This window comes from Falco peregrinus, chromosome 2 (assembly GCF_023634155.1).
Source record: "Falco peregrinus isolate bFalPer1 chromosome 2, bFalPer1.pri, whole genome shotgun sequence".
Lineage (NCBI taxonomy): Eukaryota > Metazoa > Chordata > Aves > Falconiformes > Falconidae > Falco > Falco peregrinus.
Window position 1 is genome coordinate 13,399,966 of NC_073722.1, and position 26,134 is coordinate 13,426,099.

Genomic DNA, 26,134 nt, shown 5'->3' on the forward strand with positions numbered 1-26,134 from the left:
ACTAAAGACAAGAAATCGCTGTGAGGTTTATGAAACTAGTTGGCCAGAGACAAAATGGCATATGATATCTCTAATGAGGGGGAAAAGCCAGTGCTCTTCCTGTTAGATGTCTGAAGCCACAGGGGCATTCAGTTGAAAAAGCAGCTGGCAGGAGGCTATGCTTTCTTGTTCCTGCTACTTGTGCAGGTACTTTTTCCAGCAGCTGACTCTGATTTTTATGGAGTGCTTGAGAGTTCATGGGACTTAACTGATGTTAAAACAGTTAGCATAGCAATAACACTTGGAAGTTAAAAAGCTGTGCTAAATGGAAACTAAATAGGTTGTCCTTTTTTTTTTGCCTTTTATCTGAATACGTTGTGACTCTATGTAGTTGACTGAGTGGAATAAAAGTGTCTTTTAAATAATTAACATTGATTTAATGGTCTTTCTATTTGGCAACCAAAACAAAGGGCATATTAAAATTACTAGCATGAAAAGTCTTGTGAAACATCTATCGAAACCTAATGTTTTGATAGCTTTTGGTCAGCAGCCTAATTCTTTAGTAACATCCCATGTTGCCAAAAAATAAGATTTTAGCATAAACTTAAATGGTTTTAATTATGATTCACATATACTTGCTGACATACAGTGAAATTGTACATCTCGGATTGGCTGTGGATGTTCATTTTGAAGTTCAGCAGAGCCATTCAGACTTAGGAGCCCAGAAGTTAGTGATGTTGCTTTAAAAGATGTTTCAAAATTTACTAGAAATAAGCTGCTTCAAGGACTTTAGGTTAGTTTTAGTTTTTCATTGGGTTTTCTAATAGTCTTTATTCTTCCATTTCAGGAGCAAGAGCTTAGTGCTCGAACACAAGCACTTCAAGCCGCCTCAGCCTCCTGCTCTTTCCGACCCAATGGATTTGATGACAACGACCCCCCGGGAAGTTGTGGACCGACAGGTGGAGGAGGAGGGGGTGGGTTCAGTACTGTTGGTAGATTAGTCTTTTGACTATGAAGACAACCTGGAATACACTGGTTCCAAAGCAGCCCAGTACTGCTGAGGACAACTAAATATTGAACTTTGTCAGATATTGTACCAAGTTTTGAGACTTGATCCTTGTTCAAAAGCAAATGTTGGGGGTTTTTTGGTTATGTTTTATTTGAAATAAATAAGCGCATAATGGAAAAAAAACTACCTCTTAAAAATTCAGTTGCTTTTATAGTAAGATGTGCTTGCCCAAAAGACAGAAAATGAAGTAGTTTTTTAAGTAGATGCAAATGACACTGCATTCAACTGAACAAATGCACTTACATCAGTTTCTATTGTCCTCATCCACTGAACGAAGAAAGTTCTTTTTTTACTCTGGCAGTATTCCTTTATGTGGAAATCCTTTCAGATGGGCTAAACTGCATACATAGTCTCTCACTCACCTTATTTTCAAATCCAGTACCTTTATGTATTTCCAGAGATGATGCAATTTATAATGAAGGCAATAACTTAAATGTGACATGATACAGTACTTTCCAGGTTAAATATTCAATATGTTTCCAGTCTAAATGTAAAGAAGAAAAAATAATTTATAAATATTTGCTAAGTTGTTTTCCAAAAAAGTGCATGTTCTGTAGGAACAATGTTTTTAAATAGGAATTGTTAACTTTGTAGCATTTCTAATTGTTTTGAGGATTTTAAAATTATTTCAGGGAATATATCTGCTGTGTATGGGAAAGGAAGAGATTCTGTATGTGCCTTGCAGTACTGTAACCTAAAACAAACTTTCCGAGGCTGCAGAAAAGGAGAAAAATGTGTCAGTCAATTATTTTTTTTGGTGAGTATTAGAAATCAGTACATTTATAGACAGCTATTAGATTTCCAGAAGTAAAAATCTGGTGGTTTGAAACGCAGTAAGTGCGTTGCCCGTTATTTTTTGATTAAAAAAAAAATTCTATGCCTAGTCCTCTGACTTTTGTGGCCTGCATTGCTAAGAAGATCTGGTCATAAATACTGAGCTATGTGTGTGAAATCACAGAGAGGTTACTTGTGTTGATTCTTGCTGAGGTTCTATGCTTCTAAGAGTCCCTTGAAATTTTGCCTTCTGATTTTATTTGTACAGAGAAATTTCTGGTGAGTTCAGGTTTTAAGTGTCTGCAGAAGACCAAAATGATCCTGTCTATGGAGTGGTGTTTTCTTGCTTGTTAGGCCAGCAGAGGTTGGGGATCCACTCTTTAAGTCTTGGCAGAAAGAGCAACTTTTTTTTGATGTGCAATGAGGATAACAGAAGTAAAGGAGCTACACTGTTGAATCTGATGATTGATTTTTAACTTGAATAATCTTATAGTGAAGTGTAAGTCTATTTAAAGTATTTTTACAAAATTCTGCACTCTTTTAGTGTGTTTTTATATTCTACTAGGTGACAAAGTGCATCTTTAAAAAGCATGCAGACCTGGCAGGTGTTAGCTTAACTGTACAAAATAAACAAATTTCGTTAAAAATGCCTTTACAAAACTTTTAAGTAAGTTGAGAAAATTAAACCTTGTTCATATGATATCATATATATGGAGTTTAGTCTGAAAGGTAACTTAGCTTGCAAGCTATTTTTATATTATCACTAAAACTGTGCTATTTGCTCTGCTATAGGTTAGTACGCTACTGCTCCAGAAAGCTAGACTTTCATTTTCCAGTAGTTTCCAAGCTTTGTTTTGACTGTAGTACCTTGGCTTTGACCTACGCTTTTCGTTGCGATCTCAGTTGTAGGTCTCTGAACCAGGAGTTCAGCTGTGGAAATATGGAATGTTATGAGACTAGTGTGAGGAAAGTTCTCATTTCGTTGTGCTTGGACAAGGCTTTCCTGGAAGCTCGCTTCATCTTGAAATGCTGTAACTTTCAGTCTAATGGGGTTTTTATTTCCTTTCAGGCTTCTCTGCCAGTTAGCTCTGGTTTTAAAATGGTTTGTATGACAGGTAAATTTGGCTTTTGTCTCCCAAATCATGAGGACACACTAAAAAGCTGTCTGCTGTTTCCATTACAATGGGAGTATTTTGTCTTTCTATCAATCTGTTGTTCATTTTAAAACACTAGTAAGTAGAAGCAGGGGCAAGTGTTTTTACTCTATTAAATAATAATTTTGTAAAGATCAGTTTTGGTTTTACATTCTCACAGTAAAAAACCAAATCATGTAGCCTACCTAAAAATAATGTGCAGTATGAGTTTTGTATACCTATTGTACTTTATTTCATGAGCTCTTAGATGGCTTTCTGCTTTTTGCCTGTGCTAAATATGGAAGTTTTGTATGAGAGTAATGCCAGTAGGATTGGATCTCCTTAAGTATAAAATGATGGTACGCCTCAAACTGAAAATAACCTTCTTTCTTTCCCCTTGTTGACTTCTGTTGATGCGGTTATTTTGGGTTTTACAAATAGACTTTAACATTCAGAATACCTATTTGCAAGTCTGCTGACCCGACAACCATCGTAGGCCTATTGATACCTAACTTGGAAGGTTTCAATAGAACTAGTGAAAGTGGAGAAGTAGTTCATACCCTAAATTGTATACATTTTATCATTGTTTACACTAATGGTGTTGCATGCTTCTATCTTCTGGACATAATATGAGCGAATAATGTACATAGGGTACTTCAATTTCTGTAGCCTGTGAATGAATGTTGGATGGTTTGTTTATTGACCTTTTTGGCTCCATTCTTGATTTTTTAACTTGGATCAGTGGAAAGATACAAAATATGTTAATACTGTTTCTGAAGCTTAGGGGTTTTGTTGTTTCTTTTCATGGAGGATACACTATTGTACCAAACTCAAGGATGATATATCTTCTACAATTGTGTTTCTTTTTATCATGACAGATTGTGTTTTGGTCTTTGTTTTAATAGTTAGTGGAGGTCTATTAACTTTCTTCCATACAGCTTATTTTGTATGTTTTTCTCATGTGGAGCATGACCGTGGCTTGCTGTGAATGTCACCCCTGTAACAAGTGATTACAATGTCTACAAGCCCATTTATCTAGGACAAGGAGAGAAAAGGCTTCTTTGGATAACTAAACCCATCACACTTTCTGGCTAGGGTCTTTTTCCTTCCTTCCCCACCCTCGCCCCTTGTCCCGTACTCTGGAAAGTTAAATGTTTTATCTTCTGCATGCTCTGGAAGTTTAATTTCCTGGGTAAGCTTTTTTTTTTTTAAAAAAAATATCTGTAGCAGTAAGGTTGTTTATGGAATCAGAATACTACTATTTTTTTGTATAAATGACAGGCAAAGGGCAGAAGCTCTGTGAGCTAGAGGAATGTTAGAACAAAAGCAACTGGGCATAAACTTTCCGTAAATACAAACAAGGTTCCCAATTAACTAGAACTAATTCTAGAATAGCCTCCCAGGCAGAGACCAGCTTTGAAGGAAGAGCCAAGTATATCTATGAAAGAAATGAAATGCAAAGTGATGTCTGAATAGTAGGCAACTAGACTTGATAAACCAGAGGTCCTTTCCAGTCCCTCCCTAGAGTTTTGCTGTTCTGTTGGGCTTCCCATCTTGGTGCATTGCCAGTTTTGTTTTTAAGCCTCAAAGATTGAAGTGTAAATGAAGGGAATACTAAACTATGACATAACAACAAAGGTTGACTGCTCAGTTTTGGGTGGTGTTGGTTTCTGATTTAGGAGGGTAAGGCATAAAAATTACGAAGTGACGTGAAGTGGAAGCTAGGAAGACTTGTGATCCAAAGAAATGTGCTTGTTTTCTGTCGGAAGGGTGATTCCCTTGTTAATAACCTATGGGGTGTAATGGGTTGTAGCACCTGATATCCTCAGTAGGCTGTAATCAAATGTAAATTATTGGACTTCTTCAATGGGTGAGCAAATGATCTATAGTCTAAATGAGATAGAGCAGACTATCTTAAAAACTTCCATATTCCCTACAGCCACTCATCATAGATCTACCTTAATCGGAATTCATCGCTATGAATAATAAGCTCTTAAATCACCCAAGTGTTGCGTCCAGTACAACAGTTGAGAACTGAAAGTTGCGTGACACTGGCTTGTGTACAGCACTATGTTCTGCATGGACTTAATAACTAGTGAGTATCTCTGTTTCAGCAAGTCGGTTAAAGAGACTAGGCCTGTGAGTTGAGCTCTGGCTGTGATCAGCATGCTAGCTGTGATGTGTAGTGCAGCACTGGCTTACCACATATGCTTTCTGGTTCTTTTAAATGCACATGCATCCCCTCATTCAGTGTGAGTCTTGCTTTTGCTTGAATGAAAGCATCCAGATCAAAGGGAAAACAAACTAACTAGCCAGTGAAGCAGAGATGAATGTTTTTAAATAATGTGCTGCTTTCTTATTTAAAACAGAAGGATTTTTTTTTTTAAGTCTGCTGGATTCCAAGCAGGTACGTGGATTCAGGATACAAGTCGTCTTCCTTTTACAACTGATTCCTAAAAATATTACCCATTCTGGAAGAAAAAGTGCTGGAATAGGCATGTCAAAATGCACAACCTGCCACTGCTGCCTTGGTAAACAGCATGCTACCACATGCACTGAAATGCTGGGACACTTGCTGGCTGGCTTCCCCAGACACTAACTGGGAACAACAGCTGCCACCTGTGAACTGTGCCTTGCCTGGGTGGCCATTTGGGACCTTGACTGTCTTCTGCATCTGTGGGTGGCCAGAGGCAACCAGCCTGGGGTGCTGCCTCAGTGTGTGTCTCTGCAGTGGGGGCCACAAGAGGAGTCTGAGGTGTAGCAGCCAGCCGCACTGGGCAGGTGCTAGCTCAAGTGCGGCACAGTCCTTAACTCAGCCACATCTCCAAGCCCAGTGGGTAACTTGGGGACCCCTGGCAGCACTGATAGACTGGCCCCTGTGGCAAGCAGCACAAAGAGGTCAGGTGGTTGCACTTGGAGTTAGTGCGTGGGAAGGAGGGGCAGGGGGGAGGTGAAGAAGTGCTGGTGCAGGACTAAAATGAGACTACCAGACTGCAAAAAAGAAAGGATGGCGCTGATCTGATTTAGAAGTTGCGTGTGTTTCAATAATTTCACCTGTTATCTGCTGTATTCCTTCAGAGGGTACTGTCAACAATGCCCTGTTATCCAAGCCTAATGCTTCTAAAATTTCCATTATATTAGTGTGGGAAATTTGAGGGGGGGACACGGGGACCTCAGTAGGTATATTGAAAATATGCTGCTGAGGAGAGTATTTCAGATTGACATTAAAAAATCAATTCAGCAACAGGATGTGTGACTGGGCTAGCAGCTGTAGTATCATACAGCATCCTCTAGGCCAGTGGTCTCCAAACTTTGTTGATTGCACACCCCCTATCAGTAAAAACTGTGTGCATCCAATCTATATATATTTATTCACTTAAATTATATATGCACTACTGTCCTAATATATTATGTACATATGCAAGTGTAGATATTGAAAACGTATGAAAGAAACATGATATAAACAGTATTTTAAAATTATTTGAAACTTTGATTATTAATGGTATGAAAAATACTTTCTTCTTGCACCCAAATGGATTGTTTTACACACCCCTTGGGGTGCATGTGTCTCACTTCGGAGACTACTTCTCTGGGCTGTAGTCTTGAAAAGAGTTTTAACTTGATGGGAACAGGTATCAGAACTGACATGTTCATAATAATTATTTTACTCAGTGAATAGACTGTCATTACTTCATCCTGCATGACCATGTTTTGGATCTGTGTTTATTCTGACATCTTACAAAATGTGATGCAAGGGCTGGGAACTGTTTCACCATTTGTTTTCCTACAGAATTCATTAAATGACAACAAAAAAAAAAGTCAGCCTTAAGTGGTTTGCAGAGATGCAAAGCCATTCTAGTTCTGAGGGGAGGGCATATCCCTTGCCAAACACAGGAATGTGTTAGTACTTGGCTTTAAAGGTTAGTACCGTTTTTCAGCTGACTCGCCCTTTCTCAAGTTTTCTCTAAAAAATTACAGTATTTAGTGCTCAGTTCCTGAAAAGAAACTTACTTCATTTTCTTGCTGTACTTTCAGGGTGTTTGTTCTACTGAAATACAGATGAAATATTTTTGACAGTATGCCTGTTCTTCAAATCTTGTAAACTGGCATAAGTATTTAATATTATTTCATATCTGTTTTTAAAAATGGATGGGTCAAATGCATGTTTTACTGTACATGTGTTGGGCTGCATAAAGTCAAAATTTTATTTTTAAATGCCTCACAATGTGTTTGAAAGTACTGAAGCTTTTGTGTGTTTGACTTAAGTTGAAAGACAGATGTTCTAGTAAAATATAACAGTGGTGGAGGTTTGTTTCTTGTTTTGGTTTTTTGGGTTTGGTTTTTTTTTTTTTGAGTTGTAGAAGTGAGCTTGAAAAAGGATCTCACACAAAACCATGGAAAATAGGACTTCTCTGCTCTGACTTAATGGGCCAACTAGATCTGGAGAATCAAGTATAGGCAGTAGCTGGATTTCTTGTGTTATTTCAGTTGCAGTGGTGTTTCATTTGAGTTGTCTTCTCAACTGGTGCTACTTAAATCTTCAAAGAAGATGAAATGACCTTGCACTTGTTGAATTAATAAAGAACATCATCTTTGGTTAAAATGCAGCAGTTCTCAATGAACCTGGAAGCTATGGCACACACACATTCAGGCCTCCTGTAAATAAAGACAAGGTTCTTGAAGGTTGTTTTCAACTTCTGTGTATTTCTCCTTAAGTTTCCCCAAACTACAAGTTGAAAGGAGGGAGGTTTTTAGGTTTGGTTGTTTTCTGGACTACAAGCATACCTAGGAAACTCAAACAATTAACAGCCCAGTTAATAATCTGTAAATTATTCCTGGATGGTGAATTGTGTGAGAGGGAAGGGAAAGGTTTAGGTTGCCCTTAGAATGTGTAGTTTGAAGTTGAGTCTCCTCTAGCTGGCTGCCCACACCTCCCTCTGGCATTAGAAACAGCTGCCTTTATGTGGTGTCAGGATTAAGCTGGGCACTGCCTGTGAGGATAAAATCGTGGGTATCTCCCCTTCATCCAAGACTTATTCAGGCTAATTGAAGAATTATTCTTGACCTGAGCTGTTTGAATTTTGCTTTCTTGACCTGTGCTGTTTGAATTTTGCTTTCAGTAACTTGAACTTGCTAACTGCCAACATACAGGACAGATCAAGCTTTAACATAATAAAGGACCCAATAATAATTTAAAAAAAAAAAAAAAGCTTTGGTTCCAGTAGGAGCTGCTAGTTCTCTGCTGTGCTTTAAAATCCCAGGACTGCAAGGGGTGTTTCCTACTGATGAGGCCATGAAAACAGCAGCTACGCAGAATTCATTGGGGAACAGAATTGGCTGCAGTATAAACAAGCATCTAGGTGAATGACTTCATCATTTGGATTTGTCTGCTGTATTTTGCATTTGGGGATTGATGTGAATGAAGGCATATGTGAGGATAATGCACAGTATGAATCTGGAATAGAAAGCAAACAGGCCTCAAGTAGCTGATATCTTAAAAGCTGTTACTAACCATTCTGCAGAAGAAGGATCAGTGCCTGGAATGGGATTCTAGGTAGTGTCAATGTGATCTTGCATGGTAGCCTGCAAGAGTACCTCTGCGGCAATGCTTTCACGGGGTGTGTTAAGATAGGAAGGCACGTATGGAAAGACTGCCATGTTAATACACTAGGCCTGAAATGCACCCTCTGTTCATAGACCACAGACTTCAGTGGAGTCATAGATGAAGAACATTTCGTCGCAGGTGTGGAGGAGCAGAGTTTCTTTCTGAAACTTCCCATTTTCCAGGAGCAAATCTAATACGGAGTTTGTACGTTGTGGTCAGTATTTCTTCTCCAATTGTGAATGCGTAGTGTGTGCCACAAGTTGGGAGAAACTTCAAGTGATGAGTAAGTTTTCAACTGCTTATTTGACAAGGCTGCTTTTAAACTCAAAGCATCTCCATCTTACTTGGTCCCCTTTTGTGCTAAGGGTGTGATGAGTGCGAGAAAACAGGATGAACTATAGAGCAGCAGCTCTTTGACATTCCCTAGCTCATTTTTTGGGAACAGGTGCGAATGCTCAGCTTTGAAGAGGATTTGATAAAAGGAAAACAATCAGAGGGTTTTAAAAAAGGGGAGGGAGAAGCTGGAAAGAAACTTGCGCAAGAGCTTCAGAGTGTGGGTATGCAAAGCTGTGGATTTCCTACACTTTTGAGACCAAAGAGAAGATGTTTAAGCAAAACCTTACTAACTTCACATGTTATATATACATTAAAAAAAAAAAAATGGGAAAAAGTATAGCAATCATTAGGTCAAGGTATTGTGACCCATTTGTGTTTTCATTATTTGAACTAAACTAATGTCCAGCCTCCTATCTGTCTGCATTGTATTCAAGCAAAATTTTTTTGGACAAAAGTAAATATTTTCGTTTTTGTCTTTTTAACTTAATCTCCTGTGGAAATAGTTATTTTTTCCAAGTAAGACTTATACTTGAATACTCTCCCCACTTCTTTAAAGGATATATAACAATTATATGAAAAGGGTTGGGTGGGTGCGTATGATAAGAATTAGTCCAATCTGATGTGATAGGTATCTTATTTTAGGTTATAGATGGCCTCATCCCTAAGACTTCCTCAACCCAGGATTTTTTAGGATAGATGTTCTTCAGTTCACTGGGACCCAGCAAGATTATTCACTTTACTCCCCACCTACTTTAAGTGCCTTCTTGAAGAACTGAGGGGGACACAGCCAGAGACTCCCTGGGTAAGAGAAACCATGGTATTGCTGAGCAGGGGAAATTGTCATTTGGACAGCTTTTCCAACAGCTCTGTGTTTAGTTGTGGGGTTTACCAGTTCTGCCTTGTCCATCCGGCAACTCTTTCTTTTATCTTATTCTCCCCTAAACAAAGTCGGTGGAATAAATTACCATGATACTTAAGAAAAGTTTCCTGCTGTGGCTTCATCAGTGTTGTGGTGTTTTCCCTCCTCATGTCCCTTGCAAGCTGCCTTGTGGACCCTGCTTGCTTCTCCAGGTCACAGACTGTGTCTTCTACACTGCATGCATGTTGGTACAGGGCTGTGCATCATAGCATTTCTTTCTTGGTTAGCTTTTAAATGCTACTGTGATAAACTTAATTCCTAAATGTATCAAACATGGGATAAAAAATTTAACTTAAGTGAACTGTTGTATCTACATAACCTAACGTGACTTTATGTAAAGCCTCTGTTTTGCATGTAAAAATTTAGGCAAGTTGCGGTTACAGTTCTGTGTTTCTTCAACACTTTAAGAACTGGCAGAAGGAAGTAGTGTGGTGGTAGGTGTGCTTCAGGTATTTGTAGGGAATTGCGTTATTAAGAGGTTCTCACAAAGGCCAATCACTACACATTTTTGTGCAAGGGCTTGTGGCTGCAGGTGCTTGAACCATCAACACTTCAATGCCAAATAATTTTTTCTGTTCGGCTTTGAATACTCATAGAATCATGTAGGTTGGAAAAGACCTTTAAGATAATGCTCAACTACAGGGCAGTACAACCATTCTGCTGGTGGTAGGGCTTGGTGATTCAGTGTTGGCTGGAGGAAATGGTAAATTACGGCTCTTCCCATTCAGGTGGAGCTATAGGCATTGGTGGTGATGGCAGGGGGAGGGTGTTAGGGAAATGTTATTTTTGTTTTCTTCACCTAGAAATCACAGTGAACTAAGTGACACCATTTAAGTCTGACCGCTGAGTAGAAGCTTGCCCTGTACTTGCAAGGTATGAAGAACGGTGAAGAAAATTGTGTGACTTGCAAATGCATTATTACTTTTGAGGGCAGAGGAATTTCTGAAATTGAATTTCGCGGTTGTTAGCTATAAGTTAATCTGTGCATGTAAGATATAGTGTGTGAAGAATGTGGAGGCATATTTCTGATTAAAATGACCCTGACTCAAGTATTCTTGTACAGTCTTGCCTGTTTTTTTAAATGAGCTTCACATATCATGATGAGTTGCAACTTCAGCTGTGTTTTGTTCTCAAGGACTTCTAATACATCCTTGTTGCATCTTGATGTAAAGTTTTAACTTGCTTTGAGTAGCATAAGTTTTTGTAAATATAGTCCAAGTACTATAAATTAAATACAGGTGGGTTTACACCACTTTGTTACTGAGGTCCCTATATTAATTTGGGAGTAATTATGTGTTTATCCAGTAGAGAGCACTAATGACACTGCTATCTTAAAATTGATATTCCTATTAGTTTAAGTGTTGCTTTATAATTTTGTGCTATGGAGCACTGGGCTGGGATTGGGACTGGGATTTCTCTCTAAATCGGTGCATGGCTGAAGCACTACTATAAATAGCTTGAGGGGGGAAGCAGGAGTCCACAGGAAGTGCTAAACTAACATTTACCCACAGTTTGGAGCTGCAGCGATGCTCCAGTCTCTCCTTTGCATTGAATAGCGAAATGAAGGCCTTTAATGTGGAAGCTGATCATCATCTCTGAGCAGCTGGTGCCATGACTGTCAGCATAAGTGGCTGACTGCCGGTGCTACAGGTATCTTAAAGGTCTCAGGGAAGTCAATGGTGTAGTCACGGTGGTTCCTGCCTCTTTGCATGTAGGCAAAATCTTACCAGCAGTGGCTAAAAAGGCATTTTCATTAATGGTCTTCTAGTGTCTGCCTCTGCTTAAGAGCCAAGACAGCTAAGCTGGATACGGGAGTTTACTGAAGCTGAAATTCTAGAGTCCTCATGGATGATGTAGCTTGAGTGAGAAAGACTAACTTGTCTTTGAGATGTCAAATGGAGTTTGTGGCCAGCAGTTTAAAAATAACAATCCCTTTACTCACTTTGTGAGAAAATATAAACAGACCCATAAAAATGTTTTAAAATAACTTTGGGAGAGTATTTCAAATTTGTGTACTGGGTAAAATGCCTCTCGCCATGCTGCCCAGCGGTTGCTCATAATAGCTCAGTGAACTGTTAACCTTACTTCTGGAGCATGAAGGTGCTGCCTGTAGGAGAAAAGGTGTTTTAATTCTCCCTTAGGGTTATAGAAGAATTTTAATAATGCGAACAGTGTAAATTAATCTTCTTAAATATACAGGCAATCTAAAACAATCACAGTGAGAGAAGCATGAGTTATAGTAATTCATCTCAGTCTCAGATGAATTTAAGAATAGCTGTCTGGAGGCAATATCTTTATTACATTATTTGTAAGGACTTAAAGAAAAAAAGCAACAGCCACACTATGAAGCTGAGCATGAACTTGTAGAATTACCTTTAGGCTTATTGTATTAGCTGATGTTTGATTTTAATTCAGTTTGGGAGACCCCAGTATTATCTTGGAAACAACTCCCAGTTTTTATCCTTGCAACTTGACTTTTAATAGGAAAGATACAATTCAACACATGGGGAAAAAATCTAAGCATGGGTAAGATAGTGTATTTTATATAAATACACTATGTGACTGATTTAAAAGAAGTAGCATTGTTCTAAGTTTAACAGTCTAATTGGTATGGAAAATCTGCTTGGGGGAGAATGTTTATTAGAAGAATTTCAGGTTTTTCAAAGTGAAATTGAATACTTTCAGAGTATTCTGAAAGTAAAGAGGACAGTCGTAGTTGTTACTAGGAGTTATATGAATTTTACATATTGGCTTTTGATAATATGAATGCAGTTAATTAATGCAGCTATCACATCAGTTAATTCTTTGCTTTTAATTGCATTTGTCAATTGGTCCTAAAATCTACCATCTGGTAACAATCTGCATTAAAATACTGGTCTGCCTGAAATTAATGGGAGTCTTGCCATGGACTTCAGCAAGTCCAGGATTTCACTCTGCTCTTCATCTTGCATGACTATTGCTATTCAGGGTGTGGCAAATATACTATATTTTGCATCCTGATTTATGTGAGCATTTGTTGAGCAGATGTTAGGGAGCTAAACTTGTTCATTTTAATCCATCTCTCCTATAGCAAGTGAAAAGTGAGGCCAGATCGGTCTCAGGTGTGATTTTATTCACTTGGGCTTTTTATAGCAATTACAGTTTCTGATGAGTCAGAAACATAGTGCTGGATTTTTAAAAAGCAGCTATAAACTAAACAAGGATTTATGACTTCTGCTGTTGCCAGCAAGCTGACCAGGCCAACATGGCTGCTATGCTAGTGGCTGAGGAGGGGGTGAGTGGAGGCACAGCTAAAAGAGAGTGGGGGCCAGGCGGCGGTGCTGGGCTTCCACTTCAGCCACTGATGTGGTGCTCTTTCTTCTCCAATTCATCACCTCTCCCTGAAGTGGGGTCACCACCTAGGCACCTGTGGCGGGGGAGGGTGTCTTTATATGTATAAAGCACTTGAGATCCCATTTGCCAGGATAAGCACTGGTCTAAAGATATGAAATGAGATCAGCCCTTGCTGATTCACTTGAAAGAACAGTAAGAAAAACCTCCCTTGCCAATCTTTTTTTTAGTTGCAAAACACCTTGTGCACTTCATTAGTTCAATAACCTTGTATGGGGGGGAGGGTGTTTGTCAAAAACCCAGTTTACAATGAAGATAAAATAAGAACACATAACTGGCATATCTTTGCCAGAACCCACTGTGGGAGTCACTCCCACAGTTATGTCTGGTGCTCGCCAACTCCTACTGAGCCTGGTATTTTCCCATTGCATTGTTTTTACTGATAGCTTCCATTCAATAATAACAGAAATCTTTGCAAGGGTGAAAGACATTAACACTCTTTATAATTGATTAAAGAAGTGTTAAGTGATTTCCACAGCCACTGAAGAATGTGTAGCCTATATGATAAAGTAATCTCGTGATTTTTGTCTTTGTTCTGTCCTGAAAACAGTTGGTGAGCATTTTATCCCATGTTCAGATATAAAATAAGATCTTTCCTGTTTTGAATCGCTTTTGGGGAGGAGCAGTAAATGAGGGAGGGAGGCTGCCAGAGATAATTACTGAAATGCCCAGCTCATATATAAATATATAGTCAAAAGACTAAGCTGTACAGGGTTGTGTTGCAAAACAGAGAGCAAACTTTTATGAGCGATGATAGTAAGAAAATAAAGCAGTAAGAGTAAGATCATATCCCTTTTTTCTTGTGTCTTCCCAAGGAAGACTAGTATCTGACAAAAACTGTTTAAAATTATTGCAGTTTAACTGGGATCTTGTGATACAACAGCAGTGTACGAAAGCTGAGCTCAATTTCTTGCAGAAGAGTGTGCTTGAGATAAGTTGCCTGCTCTGTGACATTCCCCACCGCAGAGGGATTTTGTCAGCCTCTGGCATTCAGACCCTTTAGACCCCCACTGCTCCATGAGTGCAGAAGAGCCACAATAATAAAAGTTTCCATCTGCTTCTGCTTAGGAGTTTGCGTCTCATCCTATCCTCCACAGTGATCCATGCACTTGAGACAGCCAGGCGTGATTATTTCCATTAGCAAGAACCAAGATCACACCCAGAAAGGCCCCATCTGGTCCAAACCTGCTGTAGATTGCCTGCTGAGCAATGCAGGTCAGTATAAGATCAGCACACTGATGTCCCATATGCTGATGAGGTTCTCTCTTCCCATACGTTGACTGTCCTGCTGTTCCGAGCCCTCTGCGGGGTTAGCCCCAGCAGTCCGAGATGGTTGTCCTTCTGCATTACGGCTTTCTGCAGCAGTTGTGTTTCACTGTGGCCACAGTAAGTATAGAAAATTTGCATATGGGAGCCAGAATTTCTGTGAGTTGGACCTTGGCCTTGGAGCTTTGTGTCAAAAGAGGTACAAGAATGACCACGGGCTCTGAACGTTTGGCAAGAAGTGTTCCAACTCCTCCAGTGAGCTTTCCTCGGTTGCCCTGCTTCTGTTTCCCTCCCCTCCAGCCCAGTCATCCAAGTCAGGTAATTTACGCCTACCTACTGGAAGGAAGGAAGGAGAGGTGATTGATGGTGTTGTTTTTAGCTTTTGCAAGGTGCTCGGAGGCTGTGGCGGTGACTGCCAAGTGAGAACCTAAGCCTATAAACACCTGCAGATCTTGGTCATGCCTCAACCATTTGTGAATTCTCTGGGAAGATTAAACACACAGGAATAAAGCTTCATACTACATCATCTCATTCCTGAGTCTACTTAATATTTGATTAATGCAGAGATAGGAAGTTGGTGAACGTGCAGTTTAATAAGCACTTTTAAATTTGAGGCCGAAATATGCAGCTTACATGGAAAGTTGTTTGGTTGGGGGGGGCGGGGAGTGCCTCGTGAGCTCTTTGTAGACTCGGCAGAGCAGGGCCCATGTGTATGGCAGTGTCTGGGTAATACAGCTTTATGCATAGTTTTTTAGATCTTGATTTTCTGTGCATAAAATCATGTTATGGGCAAAATTAGTACTAAATAGTAGTTCATAGCTTTGTAGAAATTGTTGGGGTTTTTTTGTTGAAGCTACTGTGCTGGCTTTTTTTTTAAGCAGAAAAAGCCACTCAGACTAGCATGCCAGTACTTGCGTTAAGATTTTTAAATTCCACAGTGCGTCTTCTGGTATGTTTGTCAGTCCCCCTTCTTTTCCAAATGATCTCTGAGTCTTTAGAAGCTATTTCTCTTCAGTCTTTATCTGTACTCAGTCTCTTCCTGTCACATATCCTTAGGAGTAAGCCGTAAGGAGTGGGGTTTGCATGCCGACCAGAACCCACTTCTGTTTCAGAAGACCTAAGCTCGTCCACACATTATGAAAATTAATGAAATTCTTGTGTTATCTTAAAGATACTTCCTATTACAAGTAGAAGTCTAATGTTTTTAGGATGCGTAAGAGATACTAAATCTTTTAGTTACTAAATCTTTCAGTAACCAACACAATGCCCTACTCTTTCTGTATATAGGCATTGACCAGCGCAGTGAAGACATGTGGAAAATTACTTGTGTGTAGGAACTAATTAGACTAACTCTAATTAGAAGTCAGACTAACTGATAGTTTTAATGACTCTTAAGCCCACAAATGTGTCCTACAGTCCTAAGATAAAGTTTCATGGGTGGGTGAGCCAAATAAGCAACTGGCAGCTACCAGAAGCGAGAGAGATCATTCTGTCCTCTCCTCTTACCTTGAACTGGCTTTGGTGTTTGTGACTGCATTGAAATCCATTTTAAAGCACTAAAATGCCTTTCTGTCCTGCTGAGTGTTCCCACAGATATTCTAGCTTGCTTTCAAAACAGTGTGGCGTGGGGTGTTGTTTTGTTGTTGTTGGGGTTTCTTAAGTTCTGCTGGGATAGTAAATTGCATCAACCTACTTTGCAATAGGACAAGTGCTGGTGTCAGCACAAGGGAGGGGGGTGACCTGCGCAGCTGGGGAGTGAAGGGAATGGGTTGGGAAGAGGGTATTGCAGAAGGGAAGAGGCAAGCAGCCTTATTTCTAGAAGGGCCGGCTTGTTAATTTGGCTCAGTTTTTATCATAGTGTTACATATTTGTCCTTCCATGTATTATAGACGTCCCCTTCAGAAAGCTAAAGGAGCGCAAGGAAGAAAGAGGGAAGATGTCCTGCCTGTTAAATGAAGGATGCAAAATCCTGCTATCTAATTCATTCACTAAGGAGATATTATATCTTTGTCTCATACTCATCTGTGGAGATGTTAAAACTTGCATTAGCAGACAGAAGGCACCATAATAATAACACTAAGAATGGAGCTGACCTGCTCTTGATTTATTAATGGCACTAGTGGAATTTGAGCTGATTTATCAAGATGAGACTTTATGATGCTTAGTACTTCTATACAAATAACCCATAAATCATCCATCATTTACATCTCATTGAAAGTTATGTTTTGTTGTATTTTTTCTCAAACCCCTATAGGCATAGAAAATTGGTTTGATCTGTGTTCATGTGTAATAAGGCTCTTTCTCCCTCCTCCTCTTACAGTATTTTGGTTATTATTTTTGTTTAAGATGAAGGATATACCAGACTTGTACCGCCAGCAGTATTAGTTTGAAAGGGAATGAGTTTGTGATACTCATACAGCATTATTAATAGGCTGCACGTGGGCAGGCTGAGGTGCTCTGGGAAAGGTTGGCATCCTGGGTCACTTGGGTCTTACTGTTCCAAATGGTGGTGGATTAAGGTTTTTCTGGGTGATACCAAAATAAGGGAATTCTGCCATTTTGAAAACTTCTGTCTAATTAGTTACTCTGTTGTCTTGCTTTGTACTTGGTGTCCCAGCAGTTATGTTTTTCCCAGTACAGAGTTCAGCAGTCCTCTTCCCACTCGCCACCAGTGGAGCTGAGGGTTATTTTAGCTCACCTACTCACAGATAACACACACATTTCCTCCACATACCTGTTCCAGTACACCTGCCTGGAGCCACAGCCTTGATCTTCGACTCTGATCTGAAGTACTCTTACCTACCTAGCCAGGTCTAATGTGTAATGTGTTTCTCAGGGCATGCTCTGTTAAAAGCATAGAGATTATGATGGCTTTACTTCTCCATTGCAAATTACTATACAACCTCAACTAGTGCCCTCAGCCTCCCAGCTTTCCTCCAAGAGTGTGCAGTAGCTGCTACAGGAGGGTCCCCACAGCTGGTGCAGGATTTGTTTGCGTCAGGAGTAGGAGCCATGGGTGCTGCCTACTACCAAATGCACACGGAGGCATTTTTCATGGTTGTTGGCAGACAGATGGAAAATGGCCTCATGGTCTGGTGGCTAGGAGGGACAGTGGCTTTGGGTCTTGCTGGTTTTTGGTTGTTTTTTTTCTGCGAACAGGAAGCAGCATTTCTTCTCTGGACCATGCCGTATGGAAACAACAAAAAGAAGAGAAAGCACCCAGTTAGAAATGATTGACATGGGGAAAAGAAAAGTTTTTTGGCCAAAATGTATTTGCCCAATATATTTTGGGGAGAGAAAAGAGAGTAGAAGAAAGAGAATAGCCTGTTCTGAATGGGTGCAAGAAGAAAACCGCAGACGGAGGAAAAAGCCATAGCCTGGGAATAAGATGGCTAAATGCACTAATTGAAACCAAAACTCTGTCTGATAAGTGATAAGAGGTTGTCACAGCAGACTAAAATTAGTAAAACTACAAGTTAACAATACCAGGAGGGAAAGATTGCCTGGAGGGCTTTCATATCATAACTTTTAATACCTCAAGGCGAGCCAGTGAGAAAATGGTTCACATGAAGGGTGGATTGGCAGTGCTCTTTCAAAATATTATTTTTGGGCTGCTAATCTCTAGTGCCTGGTGACGTGGCTTCAGGGAAGAAGACTGCACATTTGTATAACATGCGAGTTCCTGAAACCATACTGAGCCCTGGGGGATTCTTTATGTGGTAACCAAAACCAAGCGAGAGCTGCTGGTAAGGACAGTGTCCTCCAGGCAGTACTTGTTATTCAGCAAAAATACTTGAGCATTTCAGTCTATTTAAGGTGTTTCTTTTCCTTGGATGCTTCAGTCTGCCTGCCTGTCAGCTGTCTAGGTGGTGGAAATGCTTGGACTGCTTGCTCGAGGTTGGATTGAAATGCTTTACTATGTTCAGACGAGGAAGGCCTAGCCATTTTGTTTTGGTGCTCAGTCCCTCCCTAGGATCTACTAGGAGGACTGGTGCACCCTTCAGCCTGGTGGGCTTTTACTCTAGGCGTGCACCCTTGCCCTCATCCGAGCTCCTAACAGCATTCCTAGAAACAGTGTGCTGAGTGTGATATCTCACCTGGATTTGTCATTTCCTTTTGTTGGACTGTTGTGGGAGAAGGTGAGAATAAGCTTCTCAGTATGATGTATAAGATTTATATGCATAAAATGTATACAAAGTATAAAATCAAAGCAAGGCAACTATAACCATGAGAGGAATGTAGCTAACAGCAGTGGATCCTTATATTGCAAAGTTGGTGTGGGGCGTGAGTTAACACAGGCTCCCAGGGAAAGGAGAAAGAACTTGGCATGGATCAGATAAGGGAAGGAAGGAATTAACTGTTGAGAAGGAAGATAAATACATGGATGAAGCTCTTGGAGCAGAATCCCAAACCACCTTGCATAACACTTTGGGAAAGTTGCCTGTGGTAATTGTGTGCCCCTGGATATACAAATGGAAGTCAAGAAGAATTAAAAATAAACAACAAAATGGTAATGTCTTACAAAAACAAGCTAAATTTATACAACTTGCAAAATATGCTTGTTTTAAAACACATTCTAAAATAACTTCGAGTGCTTAATGCAGATTAAAATAACCTTTGGTCAACCGGACATAACTGGCTCTGCTCCTTCTTATTTTGAGCATTTATATGGACAGGTAGGCTTCGTACAGGAGCTTTAAGTTACCGTAACCATGAAACAGAAATTGGGAATGTGAACAGAGTAAAAGTACTCGGTTAGCCTAATTCTGACCACGGACAGAGAAGGTCAGATTCCCCAGGCTTCCTACACAGCTGGTTGTGGAAGGAGGGAGAGGTTGGTGGCTTTCTGGGAAGATCTAAAGCTCATAGAAACGGAAACAGCTACCGTAAGTGTCCAGGCTTGACCTTTAAAGAAGAAAATAGGTGAACTATTTTTATGTAATTGTATGTCAGTGAATAGTGCTGACCTAACTAGGTGATTAGAAAGTAAATTCTACTTACTTGGTAGTAATTCAGATTAGTTGGTTTTGTGTGACTAGTCCGTGCATTGCCAGACAGAAATAAACTGCAAAATAAATTGTGTCTAAATAAAAAGCAGGCCATTGATCCCCATTGATAGTATCTTATAGTTTGTGAAAACCTGACTACTGATCTTTAGAAGTTTCTCAATATATGAGAAAATCTCTTGGCTTATCTCAAGACAAGCGTGATCTACTGACAGCGACAGTAAACATTCACTTTTTTAGGACACTTTTTTAGGATCTTATTATCATAATCTGTCTCTTAACTGTTTGGAGTCGAGGAACTTACTAGCAAATAGCTGAAGGTTTTCTTAGGTTTCCATTATAGTTTTTTGGATTCTTTTTTAGTGAGAAGCTCAACAGAAGAGACTAGGTGTGGTGGGGGAAGCACCAGAAACACAAACCTAGTGTTGTCTTTCAGAAATCTCTTTACCTGCCTGGATCAATCCGTACGCTGAGCTGTGGCACCCATAGCATTTAACTTGGCATGGTTTCAGAGCATGGTGACAGGAGGTGGCTGGGACGGCGCAGCCCCCTCTCTTGGCAGCAGCTCGGGAAAGAGACGTGCTGCTTGGGGTGGGAGGGAAGGGGACGCCAGAGGAGTACAAATACAACTCCAAAAAGCTGACTTTCATTTTAAGGCACTCGGGCAAACAAACATACAGGAACTTGTGTCTTACTGGGGAACCAGAAGTGACGCATCAGCCTATGTGCAAGGCGAGCTGCAGAATGTTTGCTGGTGGCTGTGCACTTTCTATGCAAAATCTCAGCTTTCTGGAGTCGGAGAACAGCCAAAAAATAGAGCTAAACTAAACCCTCTGTGATCGGTCTAAGCAAGGAATAGTGTTACTTGGCAGGAGATGCTGAATTAGACCTCGAGTAGAACATGGTAAAACTTACTTAACTAACTTTCCCAGCACAATGAAGGAGAACAGTCCTTACACACACCTGATACCCCTGGGAAACTGGGATGGAGTGGCTCAACCAAAATTGTGTTGCTGTCAGTTAAGCTGGTAGCTGTGCTCTCAATGTCATGTCAACTGCCCCATGAACAATAAAGGGGAAAGTGTAAATTGCTTATTTAACACTTAGCAGGCAATTAGTTATTTAGAAAAGAATTGCAGTAAAAAAGACACTGGTGTGGGTGTAAAGGCAGGATCTTTGAAGTCTAGCTGTGATTATAAGTTATGCATACTTGTGGTTGGCGGAATCTTTCTATCTAGCATGTTTCCAAAGTTCAATTTTTTAAAAGACAGCTATATTTAATTTTAAAAGGAAGCTGTGCTGAATGCCTAAGTACATATGTCATCTCCTCATTCAAAATTGGATATTAAAAAAAATGAGTAAATTAATATAGGAGGGTCAAGTTGGACTGCTGGACTGCGGTCCAGCCTTTGTGATCTTGAAACAAGTGACTGCATGGGGAAGAAAGCTAAAAATGCAAGATTCTAGCTGAGTTCCTCAGTGAGCCAGCTCTTTCTCCTTCTCTTCAGACTAGAGAAAGGATTTGCATTTGTTCCTGTATGAAATTTAAGTGCAGACAGATACACAGGAAGAACTTCGTATCTAACCAGATAGATGGATTTACAGAAATTCAGAAACTGAGATTACATTTTTTTAAAACCTTGACCTAGAAGTGTGGTAGCAAAATTTTGCCATTGAAAGTTAATAGACTTCTTTTGTCCCCCTGGGAGATGCTCTGAGGGCTGAATTTTTGTTAAAAGCTTTGGGATTTACGGTACTTGCACATATTGCAGACTTCAGAGTTTCCTTTTATTTTTTTCAGCCCCTTCCCAAGTTAATGAAAGCATAAGAAGCCATTTGTGGTGAAAAGCTCTGGGCTTCTGTGTTTTAAGGCAAAACAGATGACTAGGTACTTGATCAGTGGAAGACCAGGAAAGCAGAGAGGGAAAAATCCTCTGTATTTGCTGCTTACACAGACAGCAGAAGTAGCAGGACTTAAAACTGCAGAAGAAAATCACATAACTGTCTCAAAATCTTAATAAAGGGCAATATAAATATTTAAGAATCAGGTATCAGTTAAAAGTGGCATCTGAAATAATATGTTTTCTGGAAGGTGAATATTTATTTTTTTAAAAATCTGGAACGGATGGAGTGGTTTGTTTTGCTGCCTTATCTGGCGATTGGGGAATGCCCTAGACCGTTCCCCTGGCAGGGCACCCACCGTGTGCCCCAGAGAAGGGAGATGGGTGCCCAGCTTGCTGGGGTGGGGGGAAAGTGTGGGGCTTGCATGCTAATATTGTCAGTGACTAGACCTGGCCCCTAGAGCTAACATCACACTCGTGACGGAGGAAATTTTGTCTTGTTTGAACTGGGACTCACTATTGGGGAGGTTCATACTGTTGCCCTTCTAGGTATGCTCTGTGTAACTCTGGCTGTACCTTATTTTCACTAGGTATAAATAGTGAAGATATTTGTATTTCATCTTAGGGAGTTATGTAAATGTGTAAATGGCTGAAGTATTATAGAGATGGCAAATACATGGGGAAAAAATTAAGGAAATGCATTACCATAAATCACTTTCTTGTACCTACTGTGCCCACAGAAGTATATTTGGCTAAAAATGATTGTTTTGTTGAACTGAAACTAAAACCCTTATCATTATTAAACCAATGTTCACTGGTTTACAGCATGACTGGTTACAGGTTTCTCCTTTGGAGAAAAGATCAAATATTTTTCAAAGGCATATTACGTGGGCTTGTGTGCTGCTGTATGCCACCGCTGAAGGAGCCCACTGCAAAGTCACAGCTAGACGATGGGGATCACTTTTCTTGAAGTTAAAATAAGGTGATTGTAAAAGGTATGCAACCTGTAGATGCACTTTAAATAGTATTTCTCCTGTCTTCAGAGCCCATAAATAGAAAGGAAATTCAAGAAATGAACATTTCTTACCAACAGCATTTAAAGACAGCATGTTCTCTTATGTAAGCAACATGTTTTCAATAAATTGTTTCAAGCTGTACAAATGTGTTTGCCAATCCTCAAAGCAATCATTTTCAGCCAGTTTTTTTGGATGGTAATAAGATTAATGATAAAATAACACTGAAAACAATTTTAAAATAACCTCAGGGATTTAATATAAATCCATAAATGCAAGGAAATTCTGAGTTAAGGCAGCCAGAGTGTATTTAACTTACTCTTGTTTTGCTTCCCAACTACAACACATACAATCGTTCGTTAGGAGAAAAGGGTCTAAGCACACTCGATAAAAGTACAAACCATATGTGCTATTTGAAAGAGCTGTAAGCACAGCAGTGCAAAGAGGATGTTGTGTTTATCTTAATTACAAGTGGTTCTGTGTGTTTGTTAGAATGGCTCAACAGTTTCAAAGAAAATATTATGTATTTTATTTCCTCCACTTGTTTTTTAATACTGTGTGACTAACATTACATCTAGTTGTCATCAACTTTTTCCTGTGCCCGAGTTCACAGTGTAATAGTGATTACTATAGCTAGACTTGAGTTTTCCTGAAATAAAAGTTATTAATTGTATAATACATCACAACGAAAAGTTTAATCTTATAATTATAATTATTATCTTTGTATCTATGTAACATCTTTGCTATACAAATATTTGCCATAATTATTGTGCAAACAGTGGTTATACTTATTCTAAATAAAATGTACTAATAAATTCATGCTATTTTTGTTCATATAAACAAATGAGAGAAAACCCACAGAAAGACTAACCTGACAGTGAAATAGGTCTGACCAAATACTTTTGGGGAAGTGTATATGCCTATTTACATGATACGAACTTTAATAACGAACTTTAATATTGGTGCGTAACTTCACAGAAATGTGTTGAAGGGGTATTACTGTCAGTCAGTCCTCAGTCAGGAAGTCCCTTTCCCATCTTAGCTGTACTCCACCATGTAATGCAAGTTCAGATATGGGGGGGGGGGGAGGTCACTTCCCCCCCCATGTTTTTTGCATGTAGTCTTTATCTTGTGCATTCCCTATTTTTCCACTGCCTAACTCTGAGACCTGAATCTGATCTGCAGGAAGCCAAGAACACACAGCTACAGAGGTGTCAAGCCATGTACTCGGCAAAATAATAATAATACTAATAAAACGGCAAATTTTACTTCTTGGCTGGATACCCAAAAAGCGATGGATACATTTGGCTGTAAACTTCACATTTCTCAGATGGAAATCTGTTTAATGGGGATAATAATACTCACTTTGCATGGTTTTTGTACTGTTGGTGTTGTGTTTTTTTTAAAGGAGAGGGTTTATGCCAGATTTCTTAAGCTTGTGAAGGATGCAAACAAGAAAAAATCAACTGTCTAATTGTACTGACAATAACAGGATTTATCAGCAGGCGAGAAACCTTGAATCTGCTGCACAGACCTGCAACTTGATCTGAAGGAGCAATTATCAGTGGTATTAGGTTATAAACCTTCCTGCTGCAGAAGAGCCCATGAAGTCTAGTGTACTCGTTGCAGACAGCATCTCTGAAGAGTTACATTAGGAAGTTCTGGCACATCTCTGCTGAACATATGCAAACTGCAGTTTTTCCAGACGTTTGCTACATCACTAAATTTCATTGGTTTTTCGAACAACACTCCCTAAACACCCCCTGTACCCTGAATTACTAGTCCCTGCTCAAAGCTACATGTAGGCTAGAGTTTTCATATGGAAGATTTGGCATCAGGAAAACAGCATCTCTCTTTTCAGCTGCGTTCTTAGAAATTAGTGTGGTTTATGGCAGAAAATTTTATTTAAAAAAGAGGCTGAGGAAGCCTCATGAGATGAAAGAAATCAGGTCAAAGAGCTAAAACTGCAAAACTACAGACAATGCAAAAAGGGGTCTCAGTCTGAAGGCTTGGGCAGCTAACATAATAATGATCCTACGATGTTAGTCTGTAATTAGATCATTTCCTTTTCAGATGGCCAAGAAATAAATCCCTATAAGTACGAGCTCATGTGACACCAGCGATGAGATAATATCATGTCTTGCACAAGTCATTGCCTGAAATCCAAAGAGGTAGATGCACAGAAATACAAAGTCCCATCACAGATAGGAATGAACAGCGCTTTGCGACACCACCTTCAGCAGCAGACTGGCACATGAGGCAGAGGGAGGTGAAATAATTTTCCGCCGGTGTCTGTCGGGGGGACAACCAAAACAGAACCCAGCGCAGCTTTACGCCAGGCCCTGTTCTGACTGTGAGGTGCCCATCAGAGGCTGGGTGTTGAGACACCTGTGTGATAGAAATGAAAAGCCTATTGATCCTTGTCACACTCGGAGTTGAGGACGTAGAAATCTGGAAACAATGAGCTGCAACTTTTTATTTTAGAAGAGAGTACTTCCTGAGGTGACATGGTACACTGATGTCCCAGGCAGTGTTGACTGAGTTTGTGATGTCAACGCAGTGTCACATCCCTTGAGTTAGGTGCCATAGACTTGTGGAAATGGAACACTTAAGGCTTCACGAAGCTCAGCTTTGTGCCGTAGGGGGCTGAACAAAACACGGCCCTTTGGGCAAGTCACTGTAGGACTAGCAGGGAGCAACCCTGCATTTGGATTGCCAGATGCTTCCCACCGTGAAAAGGTCTTTTGACGTGTCTGGGAAAGCTGTAGTTCTTCCTTTGTGTGCAGGAAGCTGCTGACACTGGGGCAGAGAGAGCACTGTGGAGCCAGAGGAGCGTCTCGTCGGCCCCTCACACCATTCTGCTGGGCTGCGGCTGAGGCACGTGCTGGTTTGAAGTCAAAATTTTGCCGCTCGTGCCCTTGGCAAAGTAGCAGAATCAGAGGCTCCCAGTTAAACAGTGAGGATGACCTGACCAAACGGCTCACAGCTGAGAAAGAGGAAGGTCTCCCGCTGCCTGTCCCCTTCTTTCTGCTCCCAGCTGTACTCCTCTGTCAGTTCAGTTTGTGCCAACACCGCACCATCGCACTTTGGTGCACACTTTGCCTGCGTTTGCTGATTTGGCAGAAAACTGCAGCTACAAGCATGCCCAATGGTGAGCGAGCCGATTCGGTTCCAGGGAAGATCCAGCAAGTGGGACAACCAGTGCAAGGAAAGAAGTAGCATTATGCAGGCAGGAGGATGGAGGAGAAGGGATGGTGGATGGGGGGAGAGCAAATTCTCCTGTTCAGTGGCTGTGAGTCTTTGTTTCGGCTTAGCCTTTCGGGAAGTTGTGCTCCCAGGCCAGACCTAAACAATACCCATCTTCCTGAGGGACGTGGGTAGAGTGATTTGGGCTGGGTATCATTGGCAATTTCTTCTATTACATCCCTTTGACACAGGATGTATGTTGGGGAATGAATAACCCCTATCATAACTCTTCTGTTATTAATTATACTTGTTCAATTATATGACAGCTGTACATATCAGAATTCAGCCCTGTTCTTGATGGTGGTTTATTACTGGATCTTCAGACATAAATAAATTCCAGGAAATAACATTAAGAAATCAGATCATTAGATAAAATGTATTTAGCAAGTGCTGAAGCACTTGAAAACACAACTCTTGACGTTGTCATGAGCATCCCTAATTTAGTCCTCTTGTGTTGTGTGCATTATGGTACCTTCTTCTGTGGCATGTTCTCATCATCATCTTTCCTGCAGCTTCGCTTCACATGCAGGAATTAAAGATTCTGTGTAGGCTTCAGA

The 26,134-nt window shown here is 40.2% G+C and overlaps 1 protein-coding gene across 1 annotated transcript in view; it reads left to right on the forward strand.

Annotated features, from left to right (window-relative positions):
- USP38 (ubiquitin specific peptidase 38) overlaps positions 1–7,261 on the forward strand; it is a 30,633-nt gene extending 23,372 nt beyond the window's left edge. The window contains 1 exon segment of the mRNA XM_055794036.1: positions 827–7,261. Coding sequence (XP_055650011.1) covers positions 827–988 — 162 coding nt within the window. The 3' untranslated portion in view covers positions 989–7,261.
- Positions 7,262–26,134: the final 18,873 nt, after the last annotated feature.